Genomic DNA, 18,186 nt, shown 5'->3' with positions numbered 1-18,186 from the left:
TTGGGATGAATTTATTTTGAGATATTATCTCATGGATCTCAGACTGATTTTTACCTCTTAGTCCTCCTGTGTCTACCTCCCAAGTGCTGAATTTATAGATGTGCACCACCATGTCTGGGGGCAGTTCAGTCTTTGTTGATGTAGAAAGTGCTCATGATGGGATGTTAAAAACAAAAAGTAAAGGCTGGGGAGATAACAGTCCCCAGAACCTCAGCACAAAGTGTGAGAATCATCGCCACATTGAGACCTGGAGGGAAGGCCCCCAGTGGTAACGTACAGGTTTGCCCAGCATAACTTTTCAAAACCATCTAGATAACCGTTTAGAAAGATGGTTTTGGAGCTCTTATGGCTGTTTCCTGGCTAAGAACCACATTCCAGAGCTCAGACAGTGGGCAAGTAGAGAGGGCCACACAGAGTGTAGGCCATGTGATAAAGACCCACGTCACCAGATAGATATGCCCGCTAGTTTTATGTTAACTTGACACAAACTAGAATTACCTGAAAGGAGGGAACCTCAATTGAGAAAATGCTTCCTTAAAATCTGGCTGTTGGGCATTTTCTTAATTAGTGATTGATGGGGGGGGGGGGGAGCTCATTGTGGGTGGGCTGCCCCTGGGCTGGTGGTCCTTAGTTCTCTAAGAAAGCAGGCCAAGCCATGATGAGCAACATGCAACCAGGAAGCAACACCCTTCTGTGGCCTCTGCATCAGCTCCTGCCTCTGTGCTCCTGCCCTGTTTGAGTTCCTGTCCTTTCTTCCTTCTATGGTGAACACGACATGGAAGTGTAAGCCAAGTAAACCCCAAGTTGCTTTGGTCACAGTGTTTCATCACAGCAATAGTAACCCTAACTAAGACACCAGATATGGTGGCACATACCTGTAGCCTGGCACTCAAGAGGTGTAGGTAGGAAGATCAGGAGCTCAAAGATAGCCTCTGCTACATGGTATATCTGAAATCTAGCCTAGGGTACATGAGACCCTGTCTCACAAAAAAAAAAAAAAAAAAAGGAAAAGGAAAAGAGACTGAGACAGAGGATGCCCCCTCTTCCCCTGCCCTGAAATCCTCATTTTTCCCTCCATCAAGGGGACAAGCTGGATGCAGACTACATCGAGAGGTGTCTGGGCCATCTCACGCCCATGCAGGAGAGTTGCCTGGTCCAGCTTCGGCACTGGTTACAGGAGACTCACAAAGGCAAGGTGGGTGTGGGGCATGCATTTAACGACAGGAATCAGCCAAGGCAGCGGGGAGGAAAGATAAGCAAGCTTATGCTATCAGTAACACTAAAAATTGACATTTTCATTCATTTCTGCTACATCTGTCCTGTCTGTCCTTTACACATACTGATGGCACCACCCTCCTGCTAGTGATGTTCTTTGGAGAAGGTGTTTATTATGTGTATTGTAGGATGCCTGGTAGCATCCCTAGTCTCCAGTCAGTAGATGCCAGTACCTTGCCTCATCCAGGTATGACAATTCGAAATGGTCCTTGGCATGGGCATATGTCCCCTGGGGACGTGTGTGTGTGTGTGTGTGTGTGTGTGTGTGTGTGCGCGCGCGCGCGCACACACTCTTGTGCAACTGAGAATTATAGCTATATAGTACCATGCTCATTTGACCATGGACACTGTCCTTTTCTCAGTCATATGACTTAGTAAGAGTGATAGCTAATTGTCTAGATTTTGCCTTCAAGCACTCGTTCCAGTGACAGGGGTGTGCACCATATACCTCAGTCCCAAGCAGGATCAGAACTTGTTGCTTAGCATGGATCACTTACCTTTCCCTCCCCAGCCCTGGGGCCAGACGAGAGAGTTGCTCAGTGTTGGCCTGTGGTATAACCGGCCTGCTTCCATGTCTGCAAATGTAAAACGGGGACATTGTTCATACAGTGTGGGTCGCACCAGATCCTTAGGGTGGAATCTGGCTCAAAGGAAGAACCCCAGAAAAGACAGCTTGTACTAGGATTGGTTTTACATACATATGGTATTGGGAAAAGAGGAGGAGTTGAAGGGGGAGGGGAGAGGAGGGAGGGAGAGGAGGAGGAGTTACCCCAAGGAAAGATGCTATTTCCAAGACAAAGAGGGAGGGATGCTAGGCAGCCACAGTGCACAGCTGTTCACCCCCCAACCCCCACGCCCCTGGTTTCTCTTTGCTTGGGCTACTTTTCCCAGCTCCTTTGCAGATGAGGTAAGGGACCATTCCTGTCACTTTACCTGAAGGGTTGGCAGTACCATTCTGTGGTCTTATCTCTTCTCTGTCTCTCAGATCCCCAAAGATGAGCACATCCTGCGCTTCCTGCGGGCACGAGACTTCCACCTGGACAAGGCCCGAGACATGTTGTGCCAGTCCCTGAGCTGGCGGAAGCAGCACCAGGTGGATCTCCTTCTGCAGACCTGGCAGCCCCCTGCTCCTCTGCAGGAGTTCTATGCCGGAGGTTGGCACTACCAGGACATAGGTGCGTCCCACACCTGAGCCATGTGTGAATGCCGAGGATGCTCTAAAGGATGCACCGCATGCTGGCATCTCAGGTTCCCTTGTAGACTTCTGGGGCATCTGGAGATACTTGTGATGTGTCACCCAGCTGTGCAGGAGGTGGGATAGGCATAGATTTTGGTCTTGGGAAGATGTTTCTGCCCCAGGGCCATCATACGTCATACTCTCGTCAATTAGTATGGATTTATTTAGGCAGCCATCGCCAACTGGAACTAAAACAGCAGATGCCAGCTCTGGAGGGTGGCAGTCTGGGATTCAGAAGACAGCAGAACTAGGGATGTGGCTATCCAGTTGGTGGAGGGCTGCCTAACGTGCACAAAGCCTTAGGTTTGATCCCCAGCACTTCACAGATCTGAGTTTGGTGGGACACATCTGAATTCCCAACACTCAGGAGGTGGAGGTAGAAGGACCAGAAGTTCGAGTTTATTCTCAGCTATATAGTGAGTTCGAAGCCAGCCTGGACTAGAGATCCTGTCATTCATAAACAAACAAACAAATAAACAGATGGAATCAAGAAGCTCTAGGGGAGAGTCCTACCCCACCTCTCTCAGCTTTTGATGGCCCCTGAGTTTGTGGCTGCATTGTTCTTAATTTCTGCTCCCACTTGGCATGCTCTTCCTTGTGGGTAGCTCTGCATGTCCCTTCCCCACCTCACAGGAGCCCTAGGTCATTTAGAACCCACCACACATCCATCCTGACGTCATCTTGAGATCCTTAATTGACGTCTGCAGCTCCGTTTACAACTTAGGTCCCATCTGAAGGTTCTGGTGGACATACGTTCTTGGGGGACACTATTCTTCCTTCTGTGGGTACCATTTCCAGATTTAAAAACTATAGAGCTGTGAAGCCAGTGACTGCTGTATTCTTTAAGGTCTTTTATGAAAAATGGTGCACATGCTGATGACGGCAAATGCTTGGTTCTCCTGAAGAACAGGCCAGGGTGGTTTCTTAACACATAGTTGACTCCTTATTTATGGCTTCCATATTTGTGAACTCTCTCTACTTGCTAGTTTGAAATCCTCAACTCTAGGGTTTGCTCAAGGACATGTGTAGAATGGTAAAAATTTTCAGTCCTCTGAGGGGCTGGGGAGAGGGCTCAGTGAAGTGCTGGCTGTGCAAGATGAGGCCCCGAGTTCAATCCCCAGCACCCACTGGAGAGCCAGGTACCGTGTTTGTAGTCTCAATGATGTGGAGACAGGGGCTATCTGTGGCTCACCGTGGAGATGGGGCTATCTGAGGCTCACTGGCCAATCTAGGTAAATTGGTGAGTTCTATGTCTAACAAGAGATCCTGTCACATAAAAAACATGATGGACACTGGGCAGTGGTGGCGCACACCTTTAATCCTAGCACTCAGGGGGCAGAGGCAGGATATCTCTGAGTTCGAGGCCAGTTTGCTCTACAGAGCGAGTTCTAGGACAGCCAGAACTACACAGAGAAACCCTGTCTTGAAAACAAAAACGAATAATCATGATGGAGAATGAATGAATGAATGAATGAATGAATGAATAAACTAAATAAATAAATAAAAGATATAGAGGATGACATCTGATGTTGACCTCTGGCCTCTATACTCACTCGCACACATATAACACACACACACACACACACACACACACACACACACACACAGCGTCATCTGGCACGCGCGCGCGCACACACAGAGTCATCTGGCACACACACACACACAGAGTCATCTGGCACACAGGATCTCTGTTGAGGTTGACCAAGCCCACGCTGTGTCTTCTTTTTTTCTTTCTTTTTTGAGACAGGGTTTCTCTGTGTAGTTTTGGTGCCTGTCCTGGAACTCACTCTGTAGCCCAGGCTGGCCTTGAACTCACATAGATCCACCTAGCTCTGCCTCCTGAGTGCTGGGATTAAAGGCGTGCACCACCACTGCTTGGCGTCTTCTTTTTTTCTTAAACTTTATTTTATATATATGGGTATTTTGCCTGCATGTATGTGTGCCTGAAGAAGGTGTTGGATCCCCTGGAACTGGAACCACAGACAGTTGTGAATGGCTGTGTGGGTGCTGGGATTGAACCTGGGGCCCCTGGAAGAACAGTCAGTGTTCCCAACCCCTGAGCCATCTCTCCAGCCCATCTATCTTGTGTCTGCTTCATTCTAAACAAGTGTCCTTTTCTTGTGCCTTACTTGTGACATTTTTGTGTTTTGTAAAGATTTATTTGTGTGTGTGTGTGTGTGTGTGTGTGTGTGTGTGTGTGTGTGTCCCCACAGAAGCCAGAAGAAGGCCTCGAATCCCTTGGAACTGGAGTTACAGGCAGTTGTGGCTGCCTGCTGTGGGTGCTGGAAACTGAACTCTGGACCTCTGAAAGAACAGTGTTTTTTGTTTTGTTTTGTTTTTTGATGGCTTGAGCCATCTCTCCACCTCCCGATTTTTGAATTTTTTGTTTTGTTGTTATTTTGCCATTTAAAATGGGTAGCAGTGCTGTGCCTAGTAGTTCAGGTCTGACATCCCAGCTACTTCAGAGGCTGTGGCAGGATTACAAGTTTAAAGTCTATGTTGGCTACAAAGGGAAGTCAGGCTGGCCTGGGAACCTAGTGAGACCTATTTCAAAACATAAAGTGAACGGAGACTGGAGATGTGACTTGGTGATGGGGCCTCTGCCTGCAGGAGGCTCTGGGTCCCAGCCTGAGCACCACAACAGGGGACAGACAGACAGACAGACGGAATAGTTTGGAGCACAGGGCTGAAGCTTTGGTTCCTGCATACAGGACCTTCTGTAGAAGACACCTTGCAGGAGGCAAGGTATCTGGTGATAAGGAGGAAAAATGGGACACAGCACCCAAAGGGACCCAACTCCACATCCCTGGAAGTCATGGCGGACCACTCTCTAATCCAGGGCTCAGGCGGTGTGAACACAACTCTTATGCATGCATGTGTGAGTGTGGAGACAAGACGGATACCTTACTGTTTGATGTGGGTGTCTCACTGAACCGGGGGCGCAAAGATCGGAGTGTAGGAGGCTGGCTGGCCAGAAGCCCCAGGGACCGTTCTGTCTCTCACTCCCCAGCACTGGGATTAGGATTCCATGCTATCAAGCTGGCCTCAAACTTACAGAGACATACCTGTGTCTGCCTCCTGCTGGGACTAAAGGTGTGCACCACTGTTCCTTCACTGAGCAATCTTTCCAACCCTAAACAAACAAACAAACAAACAAACAAACAAACAAGTGCACTACTGATTTCAGTTTTAGGCAGAAAAGGTGTCAAGATGGTGCGGGTGTCCCCACACCCAACTTAGGCCACCCCCTCCAATTTTGAATGTGTCTTTGTGTTCAGTTTTCCTAAGGGGTGGCCAGGTGCTCTCAGAAGCAGACACAGTAAGCGTACGGGGTCCCTTGGTGAGCCTCCAGCATGACCTCAGCTCCTAAGAGGAGAGTTAAGTTCTTGTGTAGCTTTGACGGGTTCATGTCAACACTCCCCTAAAAGACGTCTCTTCTCTTTGCTGGGCTCCGCCCACCCGCAAAGATGGCCGCCCCCTCTACATCCTGCGCCTGGGCCAGATGGACACCAAGGGCCTGATGAAGGCAGTGGGCGAGGAGGCGCTGCTGCAGCATGTGAGTGGGTCCTTCGCTGGCGTCGGGGGCCTGCGGGCGGAGCGGCGTAGTCAGCAGTTGTCAGTACCATGCCTGCCTTCTAGGTTCTTTCTGTCAACGAGGAAGGACAGAAGAGATGCGAAGGGAACACGAAAGAGTTTGGCCGTCCCATCAGGCAAGAACCCGAGTTGCTGGCAACCCCCCCAAAGCAGGCTAGCTAACGCTGACTGCGCATGTGGGTGGCCAGGTAGCCGGCTCGGCGCTGTGGGACAGTGCTATCCCCTAGTTGTTACAGTGATCCGGTGAGGCAGGGCCCCTGTCCTGGGTTTTGCTGGTGGAGAAACCGGAGCTCTGGCTGAGCTAATTTGAACTGCTCCCTTAGCTTTATAGCGCCTTTGCTTCCCAAGGCCAGCCTTCCTCCTCAGCTCCATTGTCTTCCTCTTCCTCTGGCACATTTCCATTCCTGGGCTGAGTAACCTACAGGGACTGTGTCCTGTGTCCCAGCCTTGCCTGAGCCCTTTTCTCCATCCCGCGTGTCTGGGGGAGGGTGGTGGTGGTGGTGGGGGCAGTGCTGGAGGCCCCGGTAGGTGGCAGAGTCAGGTAGAGCCCGACGGCCGGTGTCTGCAACAGCTCCTGGACTTGCCTCCTGGACCTGGAGGGCCTCAACATGCGGCACCTGTGGAGGCCGGGGGTGAAGGCCCTGCTGCGGATGATCGAGGTAGTGGAGGACAACTACCCGGAGACCCTGGGCCGGCTGCTCATCGTGCGTGCGCCTCGCGTATTCCCGGTGCTATGGACGCTGGTGAGATCAAGGGCGAGAGAGGGGGCCACACAGCGGGTGAATCCTCTACCTGAGTGATCCTAAGGCACAGATCTGCGGAGATGATGCGGATCCAAGGTTGTCAGGGTCCTTTCCAGAAGATGGAAACATAACTGGATTATGGGAGGGGTTTTTATGACGTGGTGAATGTCCTAAAAGCCTGTAAATCCTGCACTTTTTGTTTGTTTGTTTTCGAGACAGGGTTTCTCTGTGTAGTTTTGAAGCCTGTTTTGGAACTCGCTCTGTAGACCAGGCTGGCCTCAAACTTACAGAGATCTGCCTGGCTCTGCCTCCCAAGTGCTGGGATTAAAGGCGTGCGCCACCACCGCACGGCGAATCCTGCACTTTTTAATTTTATGTTTTTGTGCATAGGTGTGTATTCACGTGGGTGCCCATGTGTGTCAGGTGCATGTGCACACAGGTGCATTCATGTGGCAATCAGAGGTTGACTTTGGGTGTCCTTCCTCAGGAGCTTTCCATCTTGGTTTTTGAGACAGGGTCTCTCATAGAACCTGGAGCTCACTGATTGGGCTAGACAGCTGGCCAGAGAGTCCCAGGGATTCACTTATCACTGCCCACCTCAACCCCCAAGCTCTGGGTTTACAAATGGGTGCCATCAAACCCAGCTGCTTTTTTTTTTTTTTTTTTTTTTTTTTTTTTAACGTGTGCGTTCTGGAGATCCACATTCTATTCCTCACGCTTGTGTGACAAGCACCTTACTGTCTGAGCCATGTCCCCAGCCTGAATCATTCACTTTTAAAAGATCAAATCAACCAGATGTAGTGGTGTACACCTTTAATCCTAGCACTCAGGAGGCAGAGGCAGGAGTATTTCTGTGAGTTCTAGGCTAGTCAGATCTATATATTGAGTTTCAGGACAGCCAGGAGACTACATGGTGAGACCCTGTCTCAAAAGAAAAGAAAAGAAAAGAAAAGAAAAGGAAAGGAAAGGAAAGGAAAGGAAAGGAAGGAAGAAAGAAAGAAAGAAAGAAAGAAAGAAAGAAAGAAAGAAAGAAAGAAAGAAAGAAAGAAAGAAAGGAAGAAAGGAAGAAAGGAAGAAAGAAAGAAAGAAAATCAAGTCAGGGCTGGTGGTAGCATCCAGCAGGTAAGACTGCCTGATGATTGCAAGTTTAGATTAATATATTTATCACCAGGATGTCTTTTTCACTTAATAATACTTTCTTGACATAAAATAGCTATATATTTTTTAATTTTTAGTGATTTATTTTTATTTTATGCACATTGGTGTTTTGCCTGAATGTGTGTCTGTGTGTGGATGTCAGATCCCCTGAAACTGGAGCTACAGACAGTTATGAGCTACCATGTAGGTGCTAGGAATTGAACCTGGGTCCTCTGGAAGAGGACCTTGACCTTTAAGCCAACTCTCCAGCCCTAAAATAGCTAAATTTTAAATTGATATGATTTCCTTTAAGTTTTTTTTATCTTTTTAAAAAAATTGTTTTAGCTTCTTTTTTAAATTTTATTTTAAGCCGGGTGGTGGTGGCACACGCCTTTAATCCCAGCACTTGGGAGGCAGAAGCAGGCGGATCTCTGTGAGTTCGAGGCCAGCCTGGTCTACCAAGTGAGTTCCAGGAAAGGCGCAAAGCTACACAAGAGAAACCCTGTCTCGAAAAACCAATAATAATAATAATAATAATAATAATAATAATAATAATAATAATTTTATTTTAAGTTTTTTATCTTGTTCAACTCTAAAGGAGTGGTATAAATGTACACAAGCTCAACTTCTGTGGTTTTGGTATGTCCCCCCCCCCTTTTATAAACTAGGATTTCATTTAACCCAAGCTAGCCTCAAATTCACTATTGACCCAAAGATAACCTTGAACGTCTAATCCTCCTGCTTCTGTCACCAAAAGTGTTGAGATTATGGGATGCACCACCATGCCTAGTTTATGCTGTCTTGGGATGGAGTCAGGGCTGGTGACAGGGCTCAGCCGGGAAGAGTGCCTGTGGCCAAGCCTGGCCACCCCAGTTCAATCCCTACGACACATTCAGGAGGAGACGAAGAACTCCCAAAAGCTGTCCTCTGACTTCCACAAATGCCCACCCCAAAATAAATACATGTAAAAAGTGCTTTTAAAGAGATCAGTTTTGAGCTATGTCTGGTGATTCATGCCTGTAGCCAAGCAAGAAGAGGCCAAGGCAGGAAGAACCCCAGTTTGATGCCAATCTGAGCCACAGAATGAAACCCTTCTCAAAACAAAGCAAAAAACCCTTAAACCAAAAAATATAATAAAATAAAAATAAACACAACCAAACCAGAAATAAAGTGAAATAAAGCTCTCTAACTTTCCCTTGCCCCGCCTCCAGGTCAGCCCCTTCATCAATGAGAACACCAGGAGGAAGTTTCTCATCTACAGTGGCAGCAATTACCAGGGCCCTGGGGGCCTGGTGGACTACCTGGACAAGGATGTGGTCCCCGACTTCCTTGGAGGAGAGAGTGTGGTGAGTCTGGCTGCTGGTCCTGGGTCCCAGAAAGGATCAGGGCAGGAGCCTGGGAACCCAGACTCCTGGGGCCAGGAAGCTGATGAAGAGCACCTTAGTGATCCCCCCACGCACTCTCACCAAGGACACGCTGGCTTTAAGGCTGGTTGTAGAAGCTTCCTCAGAGAGGCGACATCTCTTGAGGTGGGCCTTCCTTTGGTTCTTTTAAAGGCAGTGAGGGCTGGAGAGGTGGTACAGCATTTAAGAGTACTTGCTGGAGCTGAAGAGATGGTTCAGCAGCTAAGGGCACTGGCTGCTTTTCCAGAGGACCTGCATTTGATTCCCAGCACCTACATGGTGCCTCACAACTAGCTGTAACTCCAGTCCCAGGGGATCCAACGCCCTCTCCTGGCCTCCATAGGCACCCTGTGCATGTGGTACATAAACAAACCTACAGGCAAAACACCCATACACATAAAAATAAATGTTAAAGATTTTAAAAAACAACAGTTGCTACAATTATAAGGACTGGGGCTTGGATTCCAGCACTCACATTGTAAGGAAGGAATTCACAAATGTCACAAATCCAGGACAGGCAGATGTAGGACAGAGACAGCTTGCTGGCTTCTAGCCTTATCAAGAGAATTGAGCCCCAGATTCAGTGAGAGTCTCTGTCTCAAAGTGATCGACAGTGTGGTGTGAGATCCCTAGTGCCCTCTTTTGGCCTTCTACCCATATGTGTGACGTGTGCATAAATCCGCACACACATAAATTAAATAAATAAACACATCTTTTAAAAGGGAGTAAGTGAGCCCAGCCCAGTCCATGGCCACTCCACCTGGGATGCGTAGGGAAAGCAGTATCCAGACTCTCTTACGGCTCCCAGGAGTGTGAGTCTGGTCCTGCTCTCATCCCCAGGCCATCTGTGGGCACACCCTTCGTCCCCCAGCACAGACACCAGGCAGCAAGCCGCTTGTCGGTCAGATGGTTTTCTTAGGACCTCTGTCCAGCTTGACTGTGCTCTGCTTTTGTGATACAGACGTATGATTTCTTCTTGGGCGACCGGCCTACATCTCTCAAGGACTTACTGAAGGACCATGGGCAAGGACGGGACTCTGTTATCCTCCCCCAAACTTTTGTTTTCAAAGTGAAACAAGGAAAACTGTTGTGTGTTGGTGTTTGGGGTCTGGGGCTTGGCCACCAGGGCACCTTTACCTGGGGACACCTATAGAACCAGACAGACCCGGCACTGGTCAGGTCCCACTGCCGAAGGAAAGATGCTGCCCCCACTCTGAGTGTGCTACAGAAGGGGGAACCACACCTAGCCAGACACCATGAAGAGGGCTAGGAGTGCAGGGGTCTTTCCCCCCTTACTGTGTGTGTGTGTGGTATGTGTGTGGTGTGAGTGTGTGTGTGGTATGTGTGTGTGGTGTGTGTGAGTGTGTGTGTGGTATGTGTGGTGTGTATGAGTGTGTAGTGTGTGTGAGTTGGTGTGAATGTGTGTGTGTAGTGTGTGTGAGTGTGTGGTGTGTGTGTGTGAATGTGTGTGTGTGCGGGATGTGTGTATGAGTATGTGTGTGTGGTGTGTGTGTGTGAGTGTGTGTGTGGTGTGTGAATGTGTGTGTGAGTGTGTGGTGTGTGTGAGTGTGTGGTGTGTGTGAGTGTGTGGTGTGTGTGAGTGTGTGTGAATGTGTGTGTGAGTATGTGTGGGGTGTGTGTATGAGTATGTGTGTGGTGTGTGTGTGTGTGTGAATGTGTGTGTATGTGTGGGGTGTGTGTATGAGTATGTGTGGGGTGTGTGTGTGTGTTGTGTAGGTGCACAAATACCACATCATGCATGTGGAGGTTGGAGACAGGCCTGCAGGGATCCGTCTCTCCCTCTAACATGTGGGTTCTGAGGATGGCACTCAGGTTCAGACTTGGTTACAAGTGCCCTTAGCCACTGAACCATCTCACCAGACCCTGTTTTGCTCTTGAGAAGGGTCTCACTGTTTAGCTCAGGCTGGCCCAGAACTTAGGGTCCCCCTTCCTCAACCTTCTGAATGTTGGGATTATAAGCATGTACTATCACATTCAACCCAAACATAGTTTTGTGCCCTGGTCAGCCACGTGCACCTTGTGTGATCTTGGGAAAGCAGCCTGGCCTCGCGTGTCTCGGGTCCCATTTCCCCTCTTTCATTAAGTGAGAAGAGTGTATCTTATCTTGCTATTCCTACGCTGTTTCAGGGCTCACAGAGCACCTGATGAGGCAGCCCTGACTTGCCAACCCCTTCAGTCTTTGAAATCTCCCCTCAGTGTAATGTTCCAGAAGGAGGCCTGGTCCCCAAGTCCCTGTATCTGACCGAGGAAGAGCAGGAGCAGGCTGACCAGCTCCGGCAGTGGAGTGAGACCTACCATGCAGCCAGCGTGTTCCGCGGGACCCCCCACGAGGTGCCACCTGGTGCCACCTGGTCTGGAAGGGCATGGTGGGGTGGTGTCCTGGATCATGTTCCTTCAGAGTGGGTGTGGGGTGATTCTGGTCACTGTTTCAGCTCTGTCCCAGCAGCTTTGGGACATGGGATGGTTGCAAAATCCCTGGCACCCGCAGTGCACCCCAAGTGACCAGGCCTTTCAGGGAGAGGTGGGGTTCTGGGAGGAGGGAGAGTGGGGGAGTCTTAGCAGTTCACTCTGACAACAGGGAGACTGGTAGATGACCAGAGAACAACACCCTGACCCCGGGACTCTGCTCCCCTTATGCAGGTTGCCATGGAAATTCCAGATGGGGAGTCAGTCATCACCTGGGACTTTGACATCCTCCGAGGAGACGTGGTGTTCAGTCTGTACCATGTGAAGCAGGCCCCCAAGCTGGGTCCCCAGGAGCCTGGGGTTAGAGCCAGTGGGCAGCTAATCGACAAGAGCTGGGTCCTTGGGACAGATTACAGCCGTGTAGAGGCGCCCCTCATCTGCCGGGAAGGTCAGAGCGTTCAGGTGTGTAGGCGTGGGCTGTGGTTACTAACTCGGCCTGGGCTATCAAGCATCCCTCCCAGGCCAGGGCTCTGGGGGGACAGCGTGAACAAAGTGGATGTGCTCCCAGCCTCTGGGACCCTGCAGGGCGACCGGGGAGAGAGCCCCTAGTGTCTGTGTAATAGGAGGCCCCCCCTCCACTCCAGAAGGCTACATGGAGGGGGGAGGGGCACTAAGCTAAGAGGCAGCTGGAGGCCAACTGGAGCTGGGGCTTCAGTTTCTTCTGCATGAGGAAAAGGAATCATTAAAGGCCTAACTGGCCTAAGGGAGGCTGGGGCCGTAGCTCAGTCAGTGAAGCGCTTGTCTTTCTTGTAAACACAAAGACCTGGGTTTGATCCTTAGAACCTACGTGGAAAAAAAAGCCAGGTGTGGACACACACACTCATGCACAAGCACATACATTCATGTGGGGGCCCCAAATGGCTACCACTGGTGCCATTTAAATCAAGCAAAATTTCTCATCTCTAAATTCAGGAGGCGACAGATCCAGTCAAGGAGCCTGGGGGGTTCCCTAAAGGCTGAGGAAGGGTTCTTTCTTGTCCCTTTCGTGGGTCTCTGGCTTGCAGACACATAACTTCAGTCCTTACCCTTGCCTTCTATGGCTCTGTCCTCCATGTCTCTGTCTTGTGCCTCAAGTCCCCTCCCCATTCTCCTATAAGGACAGCGGTGGTCATGTTTAGGATTGACCCTAAATCCTTAGCTGACACATGGGAGAAATAACCAAGTAAGGTCGTCTTTCTGAGGTTCTGAGTGGACATGGATTTTGGGGGGGCACTGTTCAGCCCATGTTATCACCTCATGGTGGGTGGAGGATGGGCTTTGGAACTCAGAGTCCCGCTTCCCCACATGAGTTCATGAGGGCCTTCAGGGTGGCTGGGGCTGGGGGAGGTGGCGGTGTCCTCCTGGGTGGGAGGAATGGCAGGACCAAGCTGGAGAAAGAAGCGGGAGACCTCATGGGCTGGGGTGAGTTGTGGGACCAGAGGACGTCCGCACAGCAGGGCAAGTGGTAAGGCCCCAAGGTCAGCAGCCAGATCCAGCACCCCAAGACCCTGGCCTCAGAAGCTCCCGAACACCCCCCACTATGAAGTTCTGAATGCAGGGCTGGGAGTCCATATCTCCTGCCTCTTGACTCTGGCATGAATGTTTCCATCGCAGCTGAGGATCCAGAACATGTTCTGGGTCTAGGCCAGAACATGGGTGTGTAACTGGGCTGTAAGCTACTTTGTTCATCCCCAAAATCTCTCCATGAGGTCAGTGTTACAGGTGAAATGTTGAACACACACACACACACACACACACACACACTCATTCACTCTCTATCTCAGACATACACATTGTACATACACACATTTACACATACACATACACATACATATATACATTTACACATACACACACATGCCCCCTCCCCCTCCCTGCTCCTCCACACATTCTCCCTAACACCTTCCTAGTGGCTTCTCAGAAGCCCTTGGATTGCAGACCTAACTCATTAGCAGAGACAGCATCCCACAGCATCCCACTGCTGTCCTGCACCCCACACTCCAGGGTCTGCTCTCCCACATTAAGCAGGAAGCTCTGGTCCCTGGGATATGGCAGTCACCACAAGGAGGCTTTGGAAAGCACTTATAAAGGATTTTCTGGGATACTGGAAAAGACCAAATACAAAGAGACGCCATTCCCAAGCCTGGCTACAGAAAATCTACGAAGGCTCAACCTCCCATCCCGTCTCCAGGAGAACCTAATTCCCCATCTTGTCCTCAGGAGGACCCAGCCCCACATAGCAATAGGAAGACCCATGGCCCATATCATTCCCAGTAGGACGCAGCTCCCCAACCTGTCCCCAGAGAGACTCAACTCCCGTCTTGTTCCAGGGGACCCATCTTTCCATCTCATCCCCAGGAGGACCTGGTCTTACTGTGGGTTCTGTGTTTCAGGGTTCCCATGTGACTCAGTGGCCTGGCATCTACCTGCTCCAGTGGCAGATTCACAGTCCCGCTGAGAGTGTGGCCTGCAGCCTCCCAGGGGTGGAGGATGTCCTGACGGCTCTGCACAGTCCTGGTCCCAAGTGTAAGCTCCTGTACTACTGTGAAGTGCTGGCATCTGAAGACTTCAGGTAGGGGAGGCCTGGGGCTCCCACCAGCCCTGGAGACTGCTGCTCCTGTGATTGGGGACTGACTATGTATGCAGTGGCCTGGGGCCGGTTTCTGCTGGGTGGACACCAGCAGCCCTCTCTAGGAACTTAGTGTGAGGAAGAGGCTCAAATGCTGAACCTTCACCCTCTGTAGCAGCAGCAGAGCCTCCCTTCAGGGGTCTCAGTGCACAGGGCCAGGAGAGAGGAGGAGGGACCACCCTTCAATCCTAGATTCCTCTGTTTGCAACGACTCTAAAGTATTCTAGAGCAGTGCCTTATAGATAACTGTCTGCAGATTGCTACTTTGGGTTATTAAGGACCCTCCACCCCCTGCCCCCCACTGAGCTTCCCAGTTGCTGTCTACAGAGGAGACAAGGCCCCTCAACTCCCTGAGGTATAGGAAACCCAACTACTACATGGGAACCACTGAAGAGATGGTTCACTTGGCACACAGCGGGCACTCAGAAGTGACCGGGCAGCCCGGAGGTGGAACAGGCAACGTCTTCAATTTCTTCCCCCCTTTTGCATTTCATTTTAATTTCTCATTAGTTTTGAGTCAGGGTCTCATGAAATATAGGTTGGCCTTGAGCTCACTATGTGGCTGAGGGAGATCTTGAACTCCTGATCCTCTTGCCTGCCAAGTGCTGGGGTCACATGTGTGCACCTCCACACCTGGCTTTATGTGGTACTGGGACTCAAACCCAGAGTTTCATGCGTGCCAGGCAAGCACTTTAGCAATGTAACTATGCCCATCCCTTTTATTTCACTAGTAAAGAACAAATGTAGCTATATGAGGTAGAGGCCAAGATAGGAGGATCCCAAGTTTGAGTCTAGCCTGTGCTACATAATAAGACACTATCTCAGAAAACCAAAAGAAACTAGAAAGTTCTTTCTGGCCAGCTCTGACCTGATATCTGGAGTGGGGTTAATTGTTAGCCTAGGCTGGCTTGGGATTCACAATCCTCCTGCCTCCACCTCTGGTGTGCTGGGTTTGCAGATTTGTGCCACCATACTTAGTTTTGACTGAAGAAAACCAGAGAGAACGAGCCTGGGACTGAGCTATTCCCAGGCTATGGGTTTCTCTGCTCCGTTCTAGTCAGTGTGGCTCTCGGCTGTGGCAGGCCCGACTGGTCCCTGGGAACTGGGTCCAGGGAGCTGGTAGCTTCTCTTTGCTCATTATGGCATCACTGACTTTCCCTCTGCATCTGTTAGTCCCTGGTGGTGGTTAGCAGCCTTGAGGAAGGAGCCCTGGGGCCTCATGTACAGTATTAACAGCTCTTGCCTGGGAGATAACTTAAGGTGTACACATGCTTCTTCCCCAGGGGCTCCATGTCCAGCCTGGAATCCTGCACCAGCCGCTTCTCTCAGCTCAGCGCCACCACCTCTTCCTCCTCCTCTGGACAGTCCCACAGTGGCTCAGTGGTGTCCAGATAGCTGACCGGGAACCTGCTGGCAGCCCGAGTGCTTCTGGTACCAGGCAGTGTCCAGGATGAGAAGAGGGCCAGTCCAGACATCTGGGACCATGCTGGATATAGGGTGGTACAGCTGGGGTGTGGGGACCCCACAGCAGAGATCCAGCTCTCTGCCTGTGTGCAGAAGGAGCCTTACTTCACCGCCCTTGAGGGGACAAGGACAGGCCCGATTCTTTTGAATTTCTTTTAAAAGCTGAGACCTCATGGATGCTCCATCTCCTATGTCCAAGACCTGGAGACTAGAGCTGGGACAGGGACTGGGCCCCGACTCACCATTGACTGTGCTTCTAATAGGTTGGCCCTTTCCTCAGGGAGGCCTTTTCTACCAAGGGATCATCACTGTTCGGTGCCGTCACCCATCTCCCAGGAGAGTACAGAAGGGAACTTCCCCCGTAATATGCTTTATATTGTAATAAGCAAAAAACTGTTTCATTTACTAGAGACATATGCTGGAGCATTGTCAGTTTTAATTTGTACAGGTATACCCATGATGGCTATAACTTCTAGCAAACCTGTGATTAAAGAATTAGCCTTCTCAGAACTCAAAGCAGTTGGCCACTGAAATCCTGAACAGGTATCAATGGTGTGGTGTATATATTTCAGTTTTCCAAATTCTACAAAATGAAACATATCCATCTGCCAGATTTCATTCCTCTGAGTAAACTTTGGGTTACATCCTGCTGGTAGTGGAATCTGATTATATAAAGAACAAGTGGGACATTTCCTTATAATTTCCTTGGCTTGTTTCCAGGTTATAGAAAAATTCTTTTTTAAATACTATTTACATGATTTTTTAAAATGAAACTCTGAGGCCTCCAGCACATTTCCTATCAATAGTTGATCAATTTCATCATTTCCTTGTGCTAGAGGGCCTAGCAGACCTGTTTGGGATCAGATGTGAGTTATATATAAGGGATGATTCTTATCCTGATTATTTCTTATAACTGAATAAATAAGGAAGTTAATTCTGACTCATTAAGGATAAATTCAGCAGTTTCAATATGTAAGACCACTCTTTTGACATACTGAGAGTCAGTAACTATGTTGACAGGTTCCAAGAAATCCATTAATACCATAAGAATGGCATATAATTCCGATGTTTTGACAGAATTATAAGGACTTTGAACCACTTTACTTATATTTTCTGATTTGTAACCTGCCTTTCCTTGTTTGTTTGCATCAGTATAAAATGTAGGGGCTCCAGATAGTGGTGTTTGCTGTACAATGAGAGGCAGGATCCAGTTAGCTCTCTTTGTAAGTTTAATTCTATGGTTTTTGGGATATATGTTGTTAATCTCTCCCCCAAAAATTACTGCAATCTTTTTGACAAGGTTCACTTTCTGCCCATAATTCTTCAATTTAATCATTAGTTAAAGGTACTACAATTTCTGCTGGGTCTATTCCTGCTAATTGATGAAGTCTCAATTTTCCTTTTAAAATCAACTCAGAGATCTTTTTCACATAAGTTTTAATTTTTTACTCTGTTTATTTGGTAGAAATATCCATTCCAATATAATATCTTCCCTCTGCATTAAAATTCCTGTAGGAGAATGCTTAGAGGGTAAAATAACAAAATGCAATCAAGCTTTGGATTCACACGATCCTCACGTATATCCTGTATTTTCTTTCCCACCAAAGCCAATTCTTTCTCAGCTTCAGCTGATAATTCTCTTGGACTATTTAAGTCCTTGTTACCCTCTAAGGTTTTGAACAAATTACTCAGTTCATCATTTTTACCCCAATAGTGGTCTATAGATTAGAAATGTCTTCAAATAATCTTTTAAAGTTATTAAGAGTCTGTAATTGATCTCTCCTAATTTGCACCTTTTTGGGTCTAATTTTTTGTAGACCTATTTTTTTGTTTTGTTTTTTGAGACAGGGTTTTTCTGTGTAGTTTTAGTGCCTGTCCTGGATCTTTCTCTGTAGACCAGGCTGGCCTCAAACTCACAGAGATCCGCCTGCCTCTGCCTCCTGAGTGCTAGGATTTAAGGCATGTGCCACTGCTGCCCAGCTGTAGACCTATTTTATATCCTAAATGATTAATAGAATCTCCTCTTTATATCTTTTCAGGAGCAATTTGTAATCTCCAACAAGGCAAAATTTTCTTTACTTCTTCAAATGTTCTTTCTTTTTTATTTTTTTCTTTTTGGCTTTTTGAGACAGGGTTTCTCTGTGTAGCTTTGGAGTCTATCCTGGAACTTACTCTGTAGACCAGGCTGGTCTTGGACTCACAGAGACTCGCCTGCCTCTGCCTCCCGAGTGCTGTGAT

At 48.9% G+C, this 18,186-nt stretch overlaps 1 protein-coding gene across 1 annotated transcript in view; it reads left to right on the top strand.

The window, feature by feature from the left end:
- The window catches only part of Sec14l5 (SEC14 like lipid binding 5), a 38,792-nt gene extending 20,862 nt beyond the window's left edge, over window positions 1-17,930 (top strand). Inside the window, exons 7-16 of the mRNA XM_006984666.4 lie at window positions 1,083-1,195; window positions 2,261-2,450; window positions 5,980-6,068; window positions 6,152-6,222; window positions 6,678-6,849; window positions 9,198-9,332; window positions 11,607-11,741; window positions 12,051-12,278; window positions 14,249-14,427; window positions 15,768-17,930. Of these exons, the coding sequence (XP_006984728.2) occupies window positions 1,083-1,195; window positions 2,261-2,450; window positions 5,980-6,068; window positions 6,152-6,222; window positions 6,678-6,849; window positions 9,198-9,332; window positions 11,607-11,741; window positions 12,051-12,278; window positions 14,249-14,427; window positions 15,768-15,879 (1,424 nt within the window). The 3' untranslated portion in view covers window positions 15,880-17,930. The remainder of the gene's footprint in view (window positions 1-1,082; window positions 1,196-2,260; window positions 2,451-5,979; window positions 6,069-6,151; window positions 6,223-6,677; window positions 6,850-9,197; window positions 9,333-11,606; window positions 11,742-12,050; window positions 12,279-14,248; window positions 14,428-15,767) is intronic.
- The last annotated feature ends 256 nt before the right edge of the window (window positions 17,931-18,186 follow it).

This window comes from Peromyscus maniculatus, chromosome 8 (genome assembly GCF_049852395.1).
Source record: "Peromyscus maniculatus bairdii isolate BWxNUB_F1_BW_parent chromosome 8, HU_Pman_BW_mat_3.1, whole genome shotgun sequence".
Classification (NCBI taxonomy): Eukaryota; Metazoa; Chordata; class Mammalia; order Rodentia; family Cricetidae; genus Peromyscus; species Peromyscus maniculatus.
Note: the sequence above shows the minus strand (reverse complement) of the source record. Positions and strands in the feature narration are given on the sequence as shown.